This window comes from Phytophthora infestans, genomic scaffold, assembly GCF_000142945.1.
Source record: "Phytophthora infestans T30-4 supercont1.1 genomic scaffold, whole genome shotgun sequence".
Taxonomy (NCBI): Eukaryota; Oomycota; class Peronosporomycetes; order Peronosporales; family Peronosporaceae; genus Phytophthora; species Phytophthora infestans.
In genome coordinates, this window is record NW_003303758.1 from 871707 (window position 1) to 890919 (window position 19213).

Here is a 19213-nt window from a genome sequence, read left to right on the forward strand (position 1 = left end):
ATGCTCGATAGCGCTAGACCAATATCGGCGCCCTTGTTCTAAAACTGTGCGGGTCGCTAACATGACGGCGGTCATGGAAGCTCGACGAAGGGCCGTGCGGCCCCGTGCCACCTCCCGCGCCGAGACCGCCAACACTGCTCATCGCTCCAGAGCGGTCTAACAGGACGCATACGTTGGCGACCAAAGGGATCTTTAAGGGCTGTAGACTCGACAACTGAATGCGTATTTGATCACAATGACCTGAGCGTTTCAAGCAGGCGATCACGTTGCATGAATTGGCGGCGGTTTTGCTTACAACTATGTGTACTACCACATGTACTACCGGTGCTGCTGTGTGGTCGTTATCCTTGCCGACTTGGCCAGCAGCAGTGGTCGTCACTCAAGTGTTAAATGCATGACGAGTCACAAGCCTATTTAGCGCTGCGTTTACTGAGTTTTCTTGGCCTCAAGCTTCTTGAGCGCGCGCTTGCGCAGCGACAGGTGGGTCATCATGGCGGCCTGGAAGCAAAACATTGTTCGAGCTCGCTAGTCAGAGAAAGCTAAATATGACGACGATGGCTGCTAGGTGCATACCTTAGCCAATAGCCACGTGGGGGCGCTCTCATACAGCCAGATCTGCAGCGCGTGCGGCCAGTACGGCGAGATGAGTGTGTCGTAGCCCAGGTGTGCCACCGACGCGCGTGCGTACGTGGCGGGAGATGGCACCATGAAGCTCGAGTGGCGGATCTTGGCCAACTTGGTAGACACGAACATAGGCACGTGGCACTGGACGTGCACGTTCTTAGCCGCGTACTCAGCTGCGAGACATAGCGTCAGCTGCTCCACGTACTTCTTGGTGGCTGAGTACTCGCTGAGCAGCGGTACGACCATACGGCCCGAGCCGGAGCTCAGGTTGACAATCACTCCACGCTTACGCTGAGCCATACCGGGCAGCACCAGCTTGGTCATGACGGTGGTGGCAGCCACATTGAGCTTGATAAGGCTGTCCACGCGGTCTTCCGGGAGCTGGTCGAAGAACTCGGGGAAGTCGTACGACACACCGACGTTGTTGAAGAGCACACCGACATCCTTAACTTGGTCCAGCTTCTTCTGCAGCGCCTCGCGCACGCTGGGCTCGTCCACCTGGTTGAAGTCCACAGCTAAGATCTCCACCTGCACCTTAGGGTATTTGGCCAGAATCTCGTCGCGCGCAGCCTCCAGACGGCTCTGAGTGCGGCTCAGCAGCACCACATTCATTCCCTTGCGCGCCAGTTCCATGGCCAGCGCCTTGCCAATACCATCCGTGGCGCCCGTGACGACGCCCCACTGGCCAAAGCCCTTAAGGCTCTTGGCCGGACGCAGGAAGAACGTGTACACTGATCCCAGCAGCTGCAGCGCCAGGCGAGATAGTACCAGGCAGCCCACAGCCGCCGTGATTTTCACAGCCAGAGGAGAGGCGCTCAGCGCCGCCTGCACAGGCGCTAGCAATTCGAGCACACGGTCAGCCATTTAGATGGGGCTCGCTGGAGGAATAATGACAGCTACTCGAGAGGAGGGATTACAGAGACCTCGGATGATGCGCATCAAAAAATCTTGTGTGACGTCACCTATCCGTACTTAACAGCCTCTACTTTATTATTTGCGCACTTCGAAGAACCTGCTAAAAGGGATAAAGTTTTGTCTGAACACAACACGACACTTATTGCAAAAGCCGCCACTGATCATGGGGAAGCGGCGCCGGCTCCGCAACATGCTGACGGTGTCGGACGGCTACTGGGGGTTCGTGCATCAGAAGCGCTTCTACCGGTGGCTGTACGCGTCGCTGACGTTCTTCGCCATCTTTGCCGTGGTCGTGGCCTTCTTCGACGTCGGCGCCGGTACGACACACGCCGCGAGTTTTGTGGCTAGCAAGTACACGCAAGGCGAGCTAGACGAGAACCAACGTCTGCTGCAGTGGATCTACATATTCTACCCGACGCCCTTCGGCTTCGCGTGGTTTCTCGTCTACTTCGCCAAGTTCCTCTTTTGCTGGAAGATAAAACGTCTGCGGAAGGCACGCAACTACAAATACAACCTCATGCTGGCTTCGTTGGTCGTGGCCGTCTTCTACGCTGTTGTGCTGAAGTCTGTGCTCAAGATGACGCTTTTTTCAGGCCCCAAACTGCGTAGCGCCGTCGTGATCGGCCTTTGCGAGCTTGGATTGGTCGGGATTGAGGTGTTCGACGAGCGCAAGGAGCGCAAAGAGCGACACCGGAAGAAGAAGCTGCTTCGGGAGCAGCAGGCAGCTGAAGAGCAAATGTATCGCCAACATGAACACATATCGGACGCAGCGGCGCAGCAGCAATTGACACAATCCAGAGACCCCGCGAGTATGCTGTAGATGGAGATGAAGTTGTTGCCGTATAGGGGAACGAAACTTGCGTATGTAGATATTTAGGGAAGAAATTGAAGCGTGGCGGTCAGTTGCGCATGGAGTTTACACCGAAGAGCGAATATATGTCTTCCTTCATAACACAAAGAGATGTTTAATTTAATAATCGTTGAGTTGGCATCGCCATCGCCAACTCTGTCAGCGTAATGGCACAGCTCACAGACCAAGTTGCTTTGTGGTCGATCCAATCTGCATAATATCCTCAATGACTCGAGCTGTTGTTCACGTAAGAATTAGGCCAGGTTATCCTGAACCATTAATAGTATACTATCATCAAGAAAATATTTGCCGTCCCTAATGCATTTGACTATTGTATCAATAATATTGTCACGAAACCATCGTGCACCTGATAAATGAAGAATCCACGCTTACATGTACAGTGAAACGCAACAAAGGGTCCTAGAAAAAGTCTCCTTAACGAGTTAAATCACAAAATAACGAATTTCGCGTTGCATGTGTGCAGTGCTTTCTTGTCCTGGCCCAGTAAAGCGGCCGCAGCGAGTCATTTTTTAAATAAATTAATACACTGAGCTGTAGAAGACTGTACATACTTTTGCAAGAAACAATTGTCGTTCGACTAAGTGTACTGTATACATGTACCCACAATCTTTTTTCGGATTTTTGATACGTAGTACGTCGAGTTGTCAGAAAACAGAACTTTTTCAACCATACTGTAACCAAGAGGAATATCTTGTTGGCTCCATTTCCGAAAGAACTTCTTTCACTGCTGTTCATTCTACAAAAATCTCTGGCAGCTATGGGCAACGAACCGAGCAAACATCGACGGCAGTCGCGTTCTATGACGGAGACAGGTCCGCGCCCCATCCCCGGCCGCTCCGCTGAGCTCACGCAGATGATCCCTGATCAGTTCTCGTCGTTGCCCCAGGTGACACAGGCGCTGAGAAGCAGTGGCCTCGAGAGTTGCAACCTCATCATCGGAATCGACTGTGCGTCAAAACAGATAGTAGAAAAAAGTAATTGCGTTCTAATGGCATTGTTGTGTGGACAGGCACCAAGTCCAACGAGTGGAGCGGCAAACGCACGTTCGGTGGCCGCAGTCTCCACGATATCGACGACCAGAGCGCACACAACCCGTACGAGGACGTGATCGAGACAATCGGACGGACCTTACGAGACTTTGGTGCGTCAAACAGCGGAATTTATGGACTGGATGGGCTCTTACCGACTGTGTTGCTGCGTGTTGTGCAGACGAGGACAACATCATCCCGGTGTATGGCTTCGGAGACGAGTTAACGTGCGACCGCGCGGTGTTTACCTTTGCCGAGCATGGCCAGGCTGGATTTCCACTGGAAAACATCCGCTTCCGGTACCGAGAAGTCGTACGAAACGTGGTCATGGCGGGCCCCACGTCCTTCGCGCCCATTATCAATGAAGCCGTAAATATTGTCAATCGCACGGGGGATTATCATATCCTCGTCATTATTGCTGATGGGCAAGTCACGCGCTCGGTGGATATTCCACCGCATTCCGTCAGCAAGAATGAAAAGGAGACCATCGACGCCATCACGTATGCCAGTAACTTTCCTCTAAGTATTGTTATGGTGGGCGTGGGGGATGGTCCGTGGGAATCCATGATCTATTTCGACAATTATCTCGTGCACAGGAAGTTTGACAACTTCCAGTTCGTAGAGTATCACAAAATCACGTCGCAATTCAACGATCCACAGATGAAAGAGACGCAATTTGCGCTCCAGGCGTTGATGGAGATACCTGATCAGTATCGCACAATCAAGGCGATGAACTACTTGAATCGCGGGCCGTTCAGGGTACGCACCGATCTTCCTCGTGTTGACGTTTTCCCACCGCCGCAACCTATTGAGAACGTCCATCACAGCCACATTCACGGTGTCTTCCAACCACAGTCGCAACAGGCACAGGCACACAGTGTAACAACAACCACGCAATACGGCCAAACGACCTCACCATCAGCCCCGCTTTTTGGCTCTGTCGAGGCGACACGGCCGACGTTGCAGCATCGTACGTCGATGGCCGAGGAAGAGCTGGCAAGACTTCAAGACGCATTATTGTGCCCCATCTGCGAGGACAGAAAGAAGGACACGGTGTTTCAATGCGGCCACGAAACATGTCAAAAGTGCGGGGAGTTCCTTTCACACTGCCCCCTCTGTCGGCAACAGATACAAGTGCGCATCAAACGGTTCGGCTAAAGTGAACACAGACTCGAGTAAACTGTTGCATATCGAAAAGTATCCAGGAAGTACGCGTCCAGAGCAGCAATTCGCGCTCTTCAGTTTGATTTATTTTCTTAGGGATTAAATGTAGTAATTGCCTGTTGCAAGTTGCTTGTTGCATGTTGCAAAAAGTATCTATCGAAAGGTTTTCAGCTTCTCTTCGCCAAAAACATTGACAGATCCAACCCTTTCCTTTGCCACACAAGCATGCAAGGCATAACGGCGCAACATTTTCTAATGAAAAATATGTACGGGACGTTAGCAAAATGTATTGCGGCCACTTCCGATGGCAACCGCGTTACGATTTCGTCGTCCTCTATAGAGGCTCAGGCCTCCAGCTCACGGGAACCTTTGTTTAGGGTGCCATCGACGGCTGCTCGCGCTTCGCTCCGTGGCGAATACACACACCATTCCGAACGGCACCTTTGTTGCATCCTTCAGCCTGGCAGCGCTTCCCACCGCCGTGTGAGACGCACAGCGTGCCTCCCACAGCACTCTTGGAGCAACCTTCAATCTGACAGCGCTTTCCCCCGCCGTGCGCAATGCACAGCCCTCCCAGAAGCGCTGTCTTGGTGCATTCAGGCATTTTGCACTTGCGGCCGCCACCGTGGGCTGAGCAGAAGCCACCCACGAGCGCCGACTTTGTGCAACCAACCTCGCTGCATCGCTTCCCACCGCCGTGCGAAATGCAGAGACCACCTTGCTTGGCGCTCTTGTTGCAGTCAGGGTGCGCACAGCGTTTTCCACCTCCGTGCGAGATGCAGAAGCCTCCCGTCTTGGCGCTCTTGGAGCAGCCCTCGGCACGACAGAAGCGACTTTGCTTGTGATACTTGCAGAAGGTGCCGCTCGGGCCACGAATGGTGCGATAACAGTCCGGCTTGGCACACACCGTGTTGAGCATGGACGAGAGATCGAAGCCGCCGCGCGAGCTGCCGCCAGTGCTACTGCTGCTGTCGTCGTCGTCCTGTGTCACCTGCTTCATCTCTCCGTTGATAATGTAGCTGAGACTCATGGCCGCGATGCCGCTGACCGCTTCGACTTCTCCGTCCTCGGTGCTCCGGAGAGGTGAGAACGCAGGGCCGCTGCTGGGCGCGAAGCTGTTGCTGCGGTCCACATTCTCATCATCGTCGCTCGACGTGCTGGAGTCGAAGCGGCCGCCCGCCATAGCATACGCCATGGTCTGCTTGACGGGCCCCCCGCCTGGGCGAGCCAGAGCTTTGGTCAGCGGCGAGTGCAGGTACTGAATCTGAGGTAGTACAGGGTACCTAGAAGCGGACGGCGAGTCCGGGGTAGAGTGGATGGGGTGGTCGGTAATAAATGAAGGGATAGTACTCGCGTTCATCAAGTGACGAGCGACAAGTTGGGGGAAGCTGCTGTTTAAGGCGGAGCTTGGGAGGAATGTACGACGCTAAGTCGTGGGGGGCGCGGGTGTAGTAGGATTCCGTTGACCGGAAGAGCTACTGGAGCGGTTGTATCTCTCGCTCCGGTGTTACGCGGGACGAGTAGATGGGGTTGGAGAGTAAAAATCTCGAATGACTCCGGATGGTGACCGTCATGGTCCCCCCTTGCGCTGGACCGGCGCCGGCCCCGCTCTGCGTTTTGTGCACCGGTGCAAGGAAAGAGCCCGCGCCCCGCCGTTGCACTTTTTGCAGAGTTCTGCTGCTTCGGCTGCTTTGGCTGGCGCGCGGTTGTTGCTGTCGAAGTGACGGAACACCGGCGTTTGCAAAGGGGTCGAGCGCGTTGTCAATGGCGGCGGCTGTTTAGGGGAAGACAGCCCGGAGCGTAAGCTATGCGTGACTCCAGTCCAATGTTCCGCCGGCACCGACGATCGTTTTGGTCGCTGGATCCTGGACGCGACTTGACGTGGCGAGCGATCGACCGTGGGCCTTCCCTTTTGCGTGTACTCGAGCTACAGCCCCCACTCAACGACGAAGGCCGGAAAGCTAACGTTCAGATCAGAGTGGTGTGGCGAGTGTTGACTTCGTTCGAAGACTTAGCTCGTCGCGAACCCCATGGCAATGCATGTATTAACTTAACACGTGCAGATTTACGTGGGTCGCGAATGCGATCGAAGCTCCATGGCAGGCGCAACTGGCGAGAGGTTAGCACACTACTTTACTCTCTACGCCGTTTGGTGTCCTGTGTAATCGCTGCCTAGCGGTTGACCACGTCGATTGCTGAGCTCGTTGTTGGCGTGCGCATGTCCGTTCGAGCCTGGGCTCCGGTGGCCGTCGTCTTTGAGCCACAAGCCCGTCGTTGCAGTGACTGGCGTTGTAGCGCTTCATCTTCCGCCCCCCCGCGTCTCTGTCCGATCTGTGGACTCAAGCCTGTCTGCCGCCCCCCCGCGTCTCTGTCCGATCTGTGGACTCAAGCCTGTCTGCCGCCGTCGCTGGCTTTCTGCCTTCGTCTCCACTGGAGACTCCAGCACGCTTCGCAACGTGCGAATCGAGTGGTATGTTGTCAACTTGATCCGGGCGGCGAAGCTAATCAGCGCTGCCAGGCAGGCTGCCTAAGTTATGCCTGAACTCCCAGCTTAATCTTCAATCGAATAACTTACACTCTTGTATGGATAATTCAGACTATTTAAACTGATATTTTTTTTTAGCGCTTTTTTAGATTTATGATTTGCTAAAAAAGGGTTTTATTAATAACCCCTCCAGACCGGAGGTTCCAGAGAGTATTCGTCCGATCTCGGCGCAAATCCCCGTTTACAACCAGGAAAATGTATGTTGAAGTTCCAGTCGAAGGTCCGACCTTTGCTTCGTCTGAAGACCTCAGAGTGGATCAACGGTGACTCTCAATCACGGCTCCACACAAATTTCTCCCGTAGTGGCCTGCGAGCACTCCGTACGGCGTGGAACGCATTTGGAGGTGGCGGGGTTAAATTGGAGGCGCTGCAGCAGATCGGTTTGACACAGACTCCTGCGGTGATAACACATGGGGCGCGAGTAATGCGCCATGGTACTCGTCTTTATGATCGCTGCGCGGCCGGAGAGGAGGCAGCGCATCGTTGCACTCCACTTGGATACTTGACTTCTTATTCCGTGGCTCTTTTGCTGGGTAGATATGGTGCCGCCGACGACGCGGCCACAGCTTACCCACTCGTTTCCCCAGCACGAGCAACTACACGTACTTGTACGCCCATATGGGATGGCACTTTCGTTGCCTCGATCGAGGCAAGCGCGTTGAGTATGGTAGGTTGAGCAAAACGATCAGCCATCCTGGTGCCACGATGGGGAAAGGCTTATCGACTAAAAGCCGGTGTTCGACGCTCGACGACGGTGTCCGAGCGACTCAAAGTGTACTACGTGTGACTCGGTCTTCAGCGTGCGTGTTTGCTCTCACGCACGCAAGTCGCGCGTGGGGCTTCAATTGCACGAGGCAATCCTGGAACCGCCAGTTCTCTCGCGCTTCTTTAGTTGATAGTCCGGCCGCGATTCTAGAATAATCGATCGTCACTGGCCCGAACTTGGAGTCGAGCTTCGTTCTTGGATTGATGATGTCATTACTGCCCACACCTTTGACTCACTTGCTCATTCAATGTAGCTCAGGGCTCAGTTACTAACGGCGGCACCTGCAACACCTGTCGGGTCGTATCCAGACGACACTCGCACTCTCTCTCGACAGAACGCTTAGCGGCTAAGCCGGGCTAAGTTAGCCGACCCGAAAGACACCACTAACACTCCTTGGAGTGGCCAGGCCACGCGAAAAGCACCCAGCGGATTAGAGGTGCCGCTGAAACGCGGGAAGGCAAATGGTCACTACAACGATCAGAAATCGCGTGTGTAATGTGCGTCAAGGGTAGCGACGCGAAAGACAAGTGTGAAGGCGGTTCGGCTTGTGGCAATGCCATCGCTAAACTTGCATAAAGTTTGATCTACGCTGAATGCGAGAGGTATTGAAAACACATGAAGTATGTTAGCAACGAGCGGTTTGGACGTAAGATGTGGTGATAACGCGTACAGACGTGACACTACAGATGCAAGTCTTCCCGACGTAGCTGTCAAACGCATTTGACAATCGCATTGTTGAAGCGGAACACCATCGACCGACATGCGTAAATGTCCCAGGCTAACAACTATGTAGCTTTCCAGTTCTTCAGCTGTACTCGAGCTGGATTACAGTGTTGAGGCCAGTATTTCGTACTTCCAAGTATTGATTATCACCAAAAATGTTTTCTTTGAGGCGCCTACAACCTTTTTGATGTTGATCATCTTCTAACTGTGCTGCAGGATACCGGCTTTCTAACCCTGAATAACTTAAGCGTCGTTCAGCGCAGCGACACCCGGGAGCACCTTGCCCTCGAGCAGCTCCAGACTGGCACCGCCACCAGTGGAGATGTGGCTCATCTTCGCGCCTAGACCGGCCTGCTCCACCGCAGCCACAGAGTCGCCGCCACCCACGATGGTGGTGACGCCACTCTCCGTGCTCTCGGCGAGAGCCTTGGCCACGCCGAACGTGCCCTTGGCGAACTCAGGGAACTCAAACACGCCCATGGGTCCGTTCCACACAACCGTTTTGCACTCCTTGAGCTCCTTGGCGAACGTAGCCATTGAGTTCGGACCAATGTCCAAGCCGAGCCAGTCAGCGGGGATGGCGTTAGCGGGCACGACCTTCGACTGGGCGTCGGCTTCAAATTTATCCGCAACCACAACGTCCGTAGGGAGCACAATCTGTACGTCACGCTGCTTGGCCTCCTCCAGGATCTCCTTAGCGAGTGCAACCTTGTCCTCCTCGATGATGGACTTGCCGACGTCTAGACCCTGCGCCTTGTAGAAGGTGAAGATCATGCCACCGCCAATCATGATCTTGTCGCACTTTTGTAGTAGCGATTTAAGTACGGGGATCTTAGTAGATACCTTGGCACCTCCAATGATAGCACCGAGTGGACGCACGGGGGCGTCCACCGCGCCGGACAGATACTTAAGCTCCTTCTCAACGAGAAAACCGGCCACGTTGGTTTTGATGAAGTTAGTCACGCCCTCTGTCGAGGCATGGGCGCGGTGTGCCGTACCGAAGGCGTCATTGACGTAGATGTCGGCATCATGGGCCAGCTGTTTAGCAAACTCGGGGTCGTTCTTGGTCTCCTGCTTGTAGAAGCGCACGTTCTCGAGCAATACGATCTCGCCGTCCTGTAGCTGGTCGATACTGGCGTCTACCTGGGGGCCAATGCAGTCGTCCAGCTTCTTGACAGGGCTGCTGAGAAGTTCGCCCAAACGTGCGGCCACGGGCGTGAGACGCAGCTCGTCCTTGGCCTCACCGCCGGGACGGCCCAGATGCGAGCACAGGACGGTACGCGCGCCTGCACCCTGCAGCAGCTTCAGCGTGGGTAACACGGCGCGAATACGCGTGTCATCCGTGATAGTGGCGGGCGTGACATTCTTCTTAAACGGCACGTTCAGGTCGGCGCGAACCAGTACACGCGCGCCTTTGAGGCTCTGGCGCTGTGCGAGCTGCTCCAAGCTCAGCTTGGATGTGCTCATAGCACGCACTACAGCGCTGGTTGGGCGGGCCAAGTGCATGCTCATACGCGAGAGACGAAGCATCGTGGAGGGTGAAAAGGCGGAGACTAAGGCGTTCGGGATCAATGTGTGAATGATACGCCGGTACTGCAATCCAAGCACCAGTCTGCTTGGAAACGCGAGCCAATTATCCTTGTGCGATGTGCAATCAGCATATTTGATGTGAAATTTCTGTAAGATGAGATATCGGTTTATACAGTCGCTTTGAGGCACTTTTGTATTAAATCAAGCTAATCATTGATTTCATAATGAAGTCTATAAGTTAAAAGCGCATCAAATCGTTTTGTCGAATTTCTCCTAAGAAAAAGAAACGCGCTGCACCGTTCACGCTAATTAGTCGTACAGTAGTTCGCAATTAACGCTACATGTAGTCTAATTTGCAATTTAGTGATATCACAAATTCGAAATATTTGATAAATATGACCAAATATACCGAAAAAGACCGGTTTTGAAGGTCTCACCGGGCCTTTGCTCCAATGTGTTCGGTTTAAAAATTAGACCAGTAGTTCTTACAAAATGGACAGCTGAAATACCTGTATATTGGGCTTCGATCTGTACACCACAATTGGTCCGGGTATGACTAATTAGCGTGAACAGTGTACAATGAAGTTCACGCCATGAAGGAATGGGCTTGCGAAGCATTCGACACAGCTTGAGCACGCTTGACACTTACCAGCACGATACAAAGCACGAGTATGGTATGAAGCTCTCGCCTAACTCTCCAGTCTACAATACTGTCAATGCTTCATCCCTCTAGACGACGCATCCTTCGCCTAACACCTCCTTCATGATCGTTTGCAGCTTAAACATCACCATCGGAGCCCCCGGTCGGGCAGCAGGATACAGCGTGACACACTCTTCTGCCAGCTCCACAATAGAGGCAAGTCAGTGGGGCGGAAATGCAGCCCGCAAATCGCCCGACGCCACCCTCTGGATAAGAGCTGCATCAGGCTGGTCTCCGGATCAATCCTGGCGTGAGAGTACGGAGGTGTCTGCAAGTCCAACTCCGACAAAATAACACCCAAAGAGAAGCTGTCGGCCTTCTCGGAGCAACGTTGTGCCGTCATCACTTCAGGCGCCATCCACTGCATCGCTCCAACCCCTGCTGTCATTGTATGATGTTGCTGTTTTTTCGAGGCGCCAAGGTCTTTGACTTTTGCTTCCTGTTCACGGTAGCTTCAACTTGCCACCTTGAAGCTGCTCATGCCTCGAGGACTGTGGCACCTCGGTGAATTCACAGCTCACTTCGTCGACGTGGACCAACCGCGGGCCGAGGGGGAGGCAGAGAGGCAGTGCGAACAACGTTGGGAGCTCCAAGTGGCTGTATACTCGTGACGTGGGAAGTGTCAGCGGCTACGGACTGTATCGTGTCTGGTGAGTGTAGGACTCATGGGGAGTCTCTACTGGATACCAAAGAAAAAGGCAGTCGTGATACCTAGCTAGCAAATTGTTTAATTCATTCCCTTTTGCATATGGAAGTCAAGGTCGCAGGCGCGACAAACAACAAAGAATGCTTTAGTGGAGTCGAGTCACGACATGGCGTCTCCATTGAGAAGTCGTCGGTCATCCATTGGGAGGGGGACCGTCGGATGCCGTCGTGGAGGAGTAGTTAAGACAAGAAGAACGTCGACTTCATCGCTCCAACAGTCGCTGCAACAGAGTTTGCAAGAGGAGCACTCTCGCCAGCTGCAGGAAGATCGTAACCGTCAGGCAGAGGCGATGGCTCAATAGTTAGCTACAGTGCGGCAGCTCAGGTTGGAACAACCTCAGAAGTTTCATGATTAACAAGAAGAAATGGTCCAGCGATTCTCGCTGGACCTGCAAGAGCAGTTCCAGAGCCAACTGCAACTAAAAGGGGACTACGATGCGCTCCGGGCTCAGATGGAGCAGCAGCAAGAGCTGATGACAACTTACAACGCTGTTCTACGGGAGGCGTCTGGACGGGTGGGCCACCAGGCTCAGGAGATTGAGAATCTGCGAGAAGTGGTACACTTGCCAACTTCCCCACGCGGCCAGGTGCGATGGGGGTGGTTTGCTCGTCAGCCGCGAGAGACCGAAGATTTGCTGATGACTGGACAAGAAGAGGAAAAAGAAGCAGACGTAAGTGCGCCACACTTGACGTTAGCAATGAGAGGAAGCGTACCGACGCCTCCGTTGTATCGAGGAAGCTCCCGTCGCGAGAAGAAGGCGTTTATGGACAGCTACTTGGTGTATGAACGCAAAGGAAGAGTGCTGGACTAAGGGAATCGAGAGGTTGGCCAGATCCGCTTGATGCCTCTGAGCTCGTGTATTGAGCATACGACACTCTTTCGTATCTGTGACTACGAGCTGCAGCGCCCAAAAGCGGAAGTTACCGCAGAAATGTGGAAATCCTACTTCCTGAGTGCTCGTAACAGCGATACCAAAGACTACGCGCGACTGGCTACTGCTATGCGCGGTCTCGAGATGAATACAACGCTGTCTGATGCCAAGTCACGCGTGACCAGACTTGTCGCAGATTTTCACTCGATACTGGATGCGCAGAATGTGGACGATTTCTCCATGGAAAGCCGAAGTTAGCAGTTCAATACTTGTGCAAGGGACTTCGACCGCAGGCGTTGAAAGACACAGGCCTCACGAAGCTGAAGAGGACGATTAACAAGCCGTTGACACCTAAAGTTCAGTCGCTCTGCTTCTTCGAGACAGCTTTGACTTCGTCCGAGAAGAGCAACACCAGCATTAAACGTCGGTAAAAGCGGGAAAACCGCCGTGGCTACAAGTATGAGTAAGGCGAGAATAATGGAGGCGGGAAGGCAATTCCTATATCGCAACAGCAGCAGCGAACGTCGACGGAAGGCCCACAGCACGGTATTTAGCCCAAAGCCTAAGTGGAGTGGACGTGCTATAAGTGTAGGGATCCGACGCAGACCGTGCTCCAGTGCCCTAAGGCAACTACAGATAAAGCTCGCGAGTTGGTCAAGGAAAGTCGAAAGAAAGGTGTGACGGCTGTGAGTGGACACATCCCTCTGGAGTTTACGGTAAATGCTGACGGATCCACGCTTCCGTGTGGGATTAACGGCGCTGTAAAGGGACACATTACTCTAGACACTGGCACGGAGTATTCCATCGTCGCTGAGTCACTGGGGCATAACCTACGAGATCGTAAAGAATGGCTGTCTATTTGAGCTTTGGAAGTAGCCGCGGAGGCTGAAGGATTTGGCGGAGCTATCGTCCCGATTACTCAGAAGATTAAGCTGGATATTGGTGCTGAAACCCTCGTCGGTAAATTAATCGTTGCAAGCGTGGTGTGCTGGATCTCGCCGGAAGAGCTACCTGCTGGAAAGAAGGATTTTCTACAAAGTCGTCCACTGATGCGGAAACTCGGCTATGACCCCGTGGGTATTTTGTCTAAAGTGCGTGAACAACATAGTGTGCTGGACATGGAGTCTGTTGGGCCCGAAGGCAAAGGAGGTCTACGACAGGTGATGGCGGTGGCGATGAACTTAGGAACTCCAGTACCTACTCCCGAAGAGGCGGGTTTTCTGTCTGACGAAGCGTACGCAGGTTTTCCTGAAGGTATTGGCAACGAGATCTTGACGAGGATCGAAAGGAAGTCTGGAGCGCGCTACTTCTAAAGATTAAGGAGGCTGAAGCGAGAGGTGCCAGTGAACTCTACCTCTACCTCCTAGAAGCATTGTTGTGGGAGGACATCGATACATTCCGTTTACATCTGGGGAATGATCCACCTGTGGATATGCCGCCGTTGGAGGTCACGCTCAAGCCAGAGGCAGAGTCTGTGCGCTGCAAGGCGCGACATTATTCGCGGCAGCATCGAGAGCTTACGCGGCGTCACGTGGAAGAACTAGTGGCAGATGGACTCTGCTACAGGAGCCCCAAGAGCAAATAGTGTTATCCGCCTCTCATTGTGAGCAAAACAGGACCTGACCCCTTTCGTATGACTGTTGATGTCCGCAAAGTTAACGCGCAAACCCTCCGAATTATGTGGCCTATGCCAATGCTGGAGGTGATCCTGGATTTTTTGCATGACTCGAGATACTACTTTTTACTGGATTTCTCCAAGGGGTACTGGCAGTTCTTACTGGCCTTGAATAGCCAGGAGTTGTTCTCGTTTCTTACGGATAAGGGTGGTTTTACGCCAACGCGAGTGCTAATGGAGGGGTCGGACAGTGTGACCGACTGTCAAGCCACGGTACAGAATATGCTCGCTGTATTTCTGTACAAGGGCCTATTAATTTGGTTAGACGACCTACTTGGATATCATGCAGCCGAAGAGGGCGTTTTCAAGCTTCTAAAGGCGGAACTTGAAGTCTGCAAGACGAAAGGACTCAAGCCGAATACATTGAAGTGATCGTTTTTCCTGATGGAAGCCCGTTGGTGTGTCTGGAGACGGCGCGAAGCACGATCCGGAGCGGATTTAAGCTCTGCAGGAGTTGCCGCCACCAAGCACAGGTCAGGGGTTGAAGCAGTTTGTATGTGCACTCAATTGGATGAGACAGTCAATTCCGGACTACAACAAGATGGTACAACCACTCATGGACATGATGGAAGCGGTATACCAGCAGGTAGGTGGTCGAACTCGTCGTTTGGTGGCTCAGGTGAGTCTACAGTCGGCTGGGAAGGTAGTCACCTCCAGTGCTTGGAACGATGCAAGGGGACCATTGGCAAAGCAATTCAACTTGCTCTTCCTGATAATAACCAGCGACTTTGTATTTTTACCGATGCCTCGGATACGCATTGGGGTGCGATGGCGATGCAAGTTCCGTATGACCACTTGCCACGGGAATTATCAGAGCAGCACCACTCTCCTCTCATGTTTTTGAGTGGCAGTTTTTTTCGGGGCGGCGCGCAGATGGGCTATTGCTGAAAAGGAAGCATTCGTAGTTATTGAGACGTGCGGTCGCGCTGATTACCTGCTGCATCGACCTGGGGGATTTGCGCTCTACACGGATCACCGAAATTTGAGGTTCATTTTTAGTCCCTCCAGTGTCTTGGCGAGCGTGCCGAAGTACACGGCAGACATATTAAGCGCTGGGTACTCCTATTTCTGGCGTATGAGTGTTAAATTCACGACATCAGTGGTGAAGAGAACGTCTGGGCAGATTTGGTCTCTCGTTGGGGCTCTACGACTTCGGTCTGTGCGATTCGCCAAGTACCGCTACCTCTGTCACCGAAATTGGAGGAAAATTTCCACTGGCCTGATGACGTGGAGATTGTGAGAGTACAGCAGGAGGCTGTCCGTGAACACCCTGAGGTACTACAAGAGAAGGGTCTGGCTGAGGGTGCAGACATGCGTTTTCGAGAGGAGACGGGAGCGATTTGGATTCCGGCTGATGCAGGTCATCTTCAAGGTCGTCTATGCGTGGTGGGGTATTTTGCAGCAGCAGGATACCGTGGATTACCAGTAGCATTGAGTGCAATACGCAGCGCTTCGATTGGGATGGTATCAAGGAGGACATTACTTTCGTCATTAGTCGCTGTTTGCACTGTGTTACTACGAGAGGCGGACCTCCTATTCCACGCCCATTGGGAGAGGCACTTCACGCTGACAAACCAAACGAGGTTCTCCACTGGGATTATCTATACATGAGCCCTGCTACGACTGGTGAACTCTACTTCTTGGTGCTAAGGGACGACGCATCAAAATTTGTTTGGTTTCACCCGTGTAGTGAAGCTACAGCTGCTGTCACGTATGACATGTTACTGGAGTGGTTTCGGGGTCTGTAGCACTTGGGTGAGCGATCAAGGTACTCACTTCACAAACGAGGTGATCAAATCCCTTCAACAATTCCTTGGAGCTCACCACCACTTCACTACCCCTAGGTCGCCTTGGGCAAATGGCACCGTAGAAGTGGTGATGCGAGACGCCCTACGCTGGTGTCGGGTCCATCTCTCACTATGGCGCATGCTTGCGACGGATTGGCCACGTATTGTGAAGGTCGTGCAAATGGTTATAAACCATTCTTCGTCAGGGGCGCTAGGAGGAATAGCACCTGTAATGGCTATGACTGGGCTGCCTGCAAGGTCGCCTCTGGACGCGATTGCGCTACCAGATGCACGACGCTAGGGCTGGTGGAGCAGACACAACAGGACGAGGTCACCAAGCTTCGCGACGCCCTCGACAATATACACAAAGCTGTGGCGACGAACAACGCCAATACATGTGCTAGTGGGCGCAAAGCCAAGAACAAGCGTGACTCTGCTGTTATGGTCCATTTCGACGTGGGTGACTTGTGCTCTACGCGGATGTATGAGCCAACACGCGCACGAAGCTGAGCGTACGTTGGTGTAAACCTGCGAAGGTCGTTGACACGGAGTCCACTTGAATTTTTGTAATTGAGAGCCTAATCACCGGTGAGCGACGCTCTGTGCATGCCAGCCGCCTGAAGTTCTACGCCAACGCATCGCTAAATGTGGCAAAGGACTTGCTGCAACTCATCGCTCACAATAGCGAAGGACATGTCGTCGATGAGCTCCGCGGAGTACGATATGACGTGGAGACGAAGCAGTCCCAGTTTCGAGTGCATTGGCGTGGCCTATCGGAGCTTGACGATTCGTGGGAACCTACCGATTCGCTGTTCGAGGACGTTTCGGTGCTGGTCCGATCATACGTGCAACGGCATTCCGGCGATGCAGCTGTCAAACGTGTGGCCTAGGCTCTCAGCATTCGACGATAACTTATTACCGGGAGGGAAGTGTTGACGGTGGCTTTAACTTGCCACCTTGAAGCTTCATGCACCGAGGACTGTGACACCTCGGTGGATTCACCGCTCACTTCGTCGACGTGAACCGACCGCGGGCCGAGGCGGAGAGGCAGGACGAACAGCGCAGGGAGTTCCAAGTGGCTGTATACTCGTGACGGGGGAAGTGTCAGCGGCTACGAACTGGATCGTGTCCGGTGAGTGTAGGACTCGTGGGGGGTCTCTACTGGATACCAAGGAAAAAGGCAGCCGTGATATCTAGCTAACATACTGTTTAATTCATTCACTTTTGCATATGGAAGTCAAGGTCGCAGGCGCGACAAACAACACTTCCAGATCCTCTGTAAGCAACACATTCGATCAAGATGCTATTTTCTGAAATGCGGGAAAAAAGAACGAAGGTGAATGATTTCCTGGCTGAAGCTTAAATGATGGCTGGTCGCGATCATCCTCGCATCGTGCGCTTTGTATGCGTGGCTTGGGGCTCCCTTGACGATCTTTGTGTGGTATCGGAGCTTATGATTTGAGGAGACCCCCGAGAACTACTAAGAGAATTCTAAGCGAGTAGCCACTCTCAAGCCATCGATGAAGATTAAATTGGTATCGCTTCTCGTTTCGCCTAAGCGTTGACGTACTTGCATTCACTCTCTTCAGTTGTGAATCACCGTGACCTCAAGTTCAAGAACTCACCGAAACTGCAAATGGAAAAAGGTTAGCCGCTCACTTGACATCCTCGTCTCTGACAAGTAAATTTCTCATGGCGCTGGATGCACCACACCAAACCGGGGGGAAAGTGTTGACGGTGGCTTTAACTTGCCACGTTGAAGCTTCATGCACCGAGGACTGTGACACCTCGGTGGATTCACCGCTCACTTCGTCGACGTGAACCAACCGCGGGCCGAGGCGGAGAGGCAGGACGAACAGCGCAGGGAGTTCCAAGTGGCTGTATACTCGTGACGGGGGAAGTGTCAGCGGCTACGAACTGGATCGTGTCCGGTGAGTGTAGGACTCGTGGGGGTCTCTACTGGATACCAAGGAAAAAGGCAGCCGTGATATCTAGCTAACATACTGTTTAATTCATTCACTTTTGCATATGGAAGTCAAGGTCGCAGGCGCGACAAACAACACTTCCAGATCCTCTGTAAGCAACACATTCGATCAAGATGCTATTTTCTGAAATGCGGGAAAAAAGAACGAAGGTGAATGATTTCCTGGCTGAAGCTTAAATGATGGCTGGTCGCGATCATCCTCGCATCGTGCGCTTTGTATGCGTGGCTTGGGGCTCCCTTGACGATCTTTGTGTGGTATCGGAGCTTATGATTTGAGGAGACCCCCGAGAACTACTAAGAGAATTCTAAGCGAGTAGCCACTCTCAAGCCATCGATGAAGATTAAATTGGTATCGCTTCTCGTTTCGCCTAAGCGTTGACGTACTTGCATTCACTCTCTTCAGTTGTGAATCACCGTGACCTCAAGTTCAAGAACTCACCGAAACTGCAAATGGAAAAAGGTTAGCCGCTCACTTGACATCCTCGTCTCTGACAAGTAAATTTCTCATGGCGCTGGATGCACCACACCAAACCGGGGGGAAAGTGTTGACGGTGGCTTTAACTTGCCACGTTGAAGCTTCATTGCAGCGGGGCTGCCGTAGCTTTAGCGTCAGAGGAAGACGTTCGACTCAAAGAGTCACTAATACTAAGTTCCTTATCCAAAGGACACTTACAGCCCAAGACCAGGGCTCAAAGTTAACACCTTAACTTTTATGCTTCAAAACCAGAAGTGTTTTATTTACTATTATTGCGGCCAAGCCGCCTAGGGGTAAATGTATCTCTTTAACTATCTAGCATAGTTAAACCTAATCAAATGCATAACGTGTGGCTTTCAGCCAACGTACTGAGAGACCTTGTTAACTCTCCAACTTATGTACTGAGAGTTTGTTAGCTCTCCGGGTACTTCGTACCCCTGTGTGCTCCACACCATGTAACCCCGTTACAGAAAATGCAGCAAGGGCACTCTGTATATCGTCGGACGCCTGAATTTCGTGTAAAAAGAACCTGCTAGCTACTGTATTTGTTCCCGCTTCTCTGGGACTGGTCGTATCAATTTGATTTCGTCCGTATCAAATCAAACTCGCCCATAAGAGCGAACACACGACGTAAGAATACCGAGGCACGCCTTTGCCATTGGCAGATAGCTGTCTTTCAACCCGTTGGAGCTAATCTTCGATCGGCAGACGAGCCTTAAAGCGCTAATTGTGACTTCGACCATGGTACAGGTGCCATCTTCCTTGTTTTTGCTTTCACTCCCGCCGCTGAGGCGATATCATCAGCTAACAGTCTCGACAACGTATTCTTTGGCCGCGGTCGTCAGACAT

The 19213-nt window shown here is 52.7% G+C and overlaps 6 protein-coding genes across 6 annotated transcripts; 3 read left to right on the forward strand and 3 right to left on the reverse strand.

Annotated features, from left to right (window-relative positions):
- Positions 1 to 241: 241 nt before the first annotated feature.
- On the reverse strand, positions 242 to 1500 carry PITG_00127 (estradiol 17-beta-dehydrogenase, putative; the record flags this gene model as incomplete). The annotated part of the gene is made up of 2 exons (XM_002908708.1): positions 242 to 498; positions 574 to 1500. The coding sequence occupies 2 exons, from the start codon at positions 1486 to 1488 to the stop codon at positions 427 to 429; spliced, it is 987 nt and encodes a 328-aa protein (XP_002908754.1).
- Positions 1501 to 1684: 184 nt separating this feature from the next.
- Positions 1685 to 2359, forward strand: PITG_00128 (uncharacterized protein; the record flags this gene model as incomplete). The annotated part of the gene is made up of 1 exon (XM_002908709.1): positions 1685 to 2359. One exon carries the CDS (start codon positions 1703 to 1705, stop codon positions 2357 to 2359), a length of 657 nt encoding a protein of 218 aa, XP_002908755.1.
- Positions 2360 to 3160: 801 nt separating this feature from the next.
- On the forward strand, positions 3161 to 4677 carry PITG_00129 (copine-like protein, putative; the record flags this gene model as incomplete). Its single annotated transcript, XM_002908710.1, has 3 exons — positions 3161 to 3357; positions 3420 to 3551; positions 3620 to 4677. 3 exons carry the CDS (start codon positions 3168 to 3170, stop codon positions 4594 to 4596), a joined length of 1299 nt encoding a protein of 432 aa, XP_002908756.1.
- Positions 4678 to 4975: 298 nt separating this feature from the next.
- On the reverse strand, positions 4976 to 5962 carry PITG_00130 (uncharacterized protein; the record flags this gene model as incomplete). Its single annotated transcript, XM_002908711.1, has 2 exons — positions 4976 to 5497; positions 5651 to 5962. 2 exons carry the CDS (start codon positions 5960 to 5962, stop codon positions 4976 to 4978), a joined length of 834 nt encoding a protein of 277 aa, XP_002908757.1.
- Positions 5963 to 6624: 662 nt separating this feature from the next.
- Positions 6625 to 8409, forward strand: PITG_00131 (uncharacterized protein; the record flags this gene model as incomplete). Its single annotated transcript, XM_002908712.1, has 4 exons — positions 6625 to 7072; positions 7237 to 7344; positions 7685 to 7814; positions 8279 to 8409. 4 exons carry the CDS (start codon positions 6821 to 6823, stop codon positions 8407 to 8409), a joined length of 621 nt encoding a protein of 206 aa, XP_002908758.1.
- Positions 8410 to 8879: 470 nt separating this feature from the next.
- PITG_00132 (phosphoglycerate kinase) lies at positions 8880 to 10200 on the reverse strand (the record flags this gene model as incomplete). Its single annotated transcript, XM_002908713.1, has 1 exon — positions 8880 to 10200. One exon carries the CDS (start codon positions 10164 to 10166, stop codon positions 8880 to 8882), a length of 1287 nt encoding a protein of 428 aa, XP_002908759.1.
- Positions 10201 to 19213: the final 9013 nt, after the last annotated feature.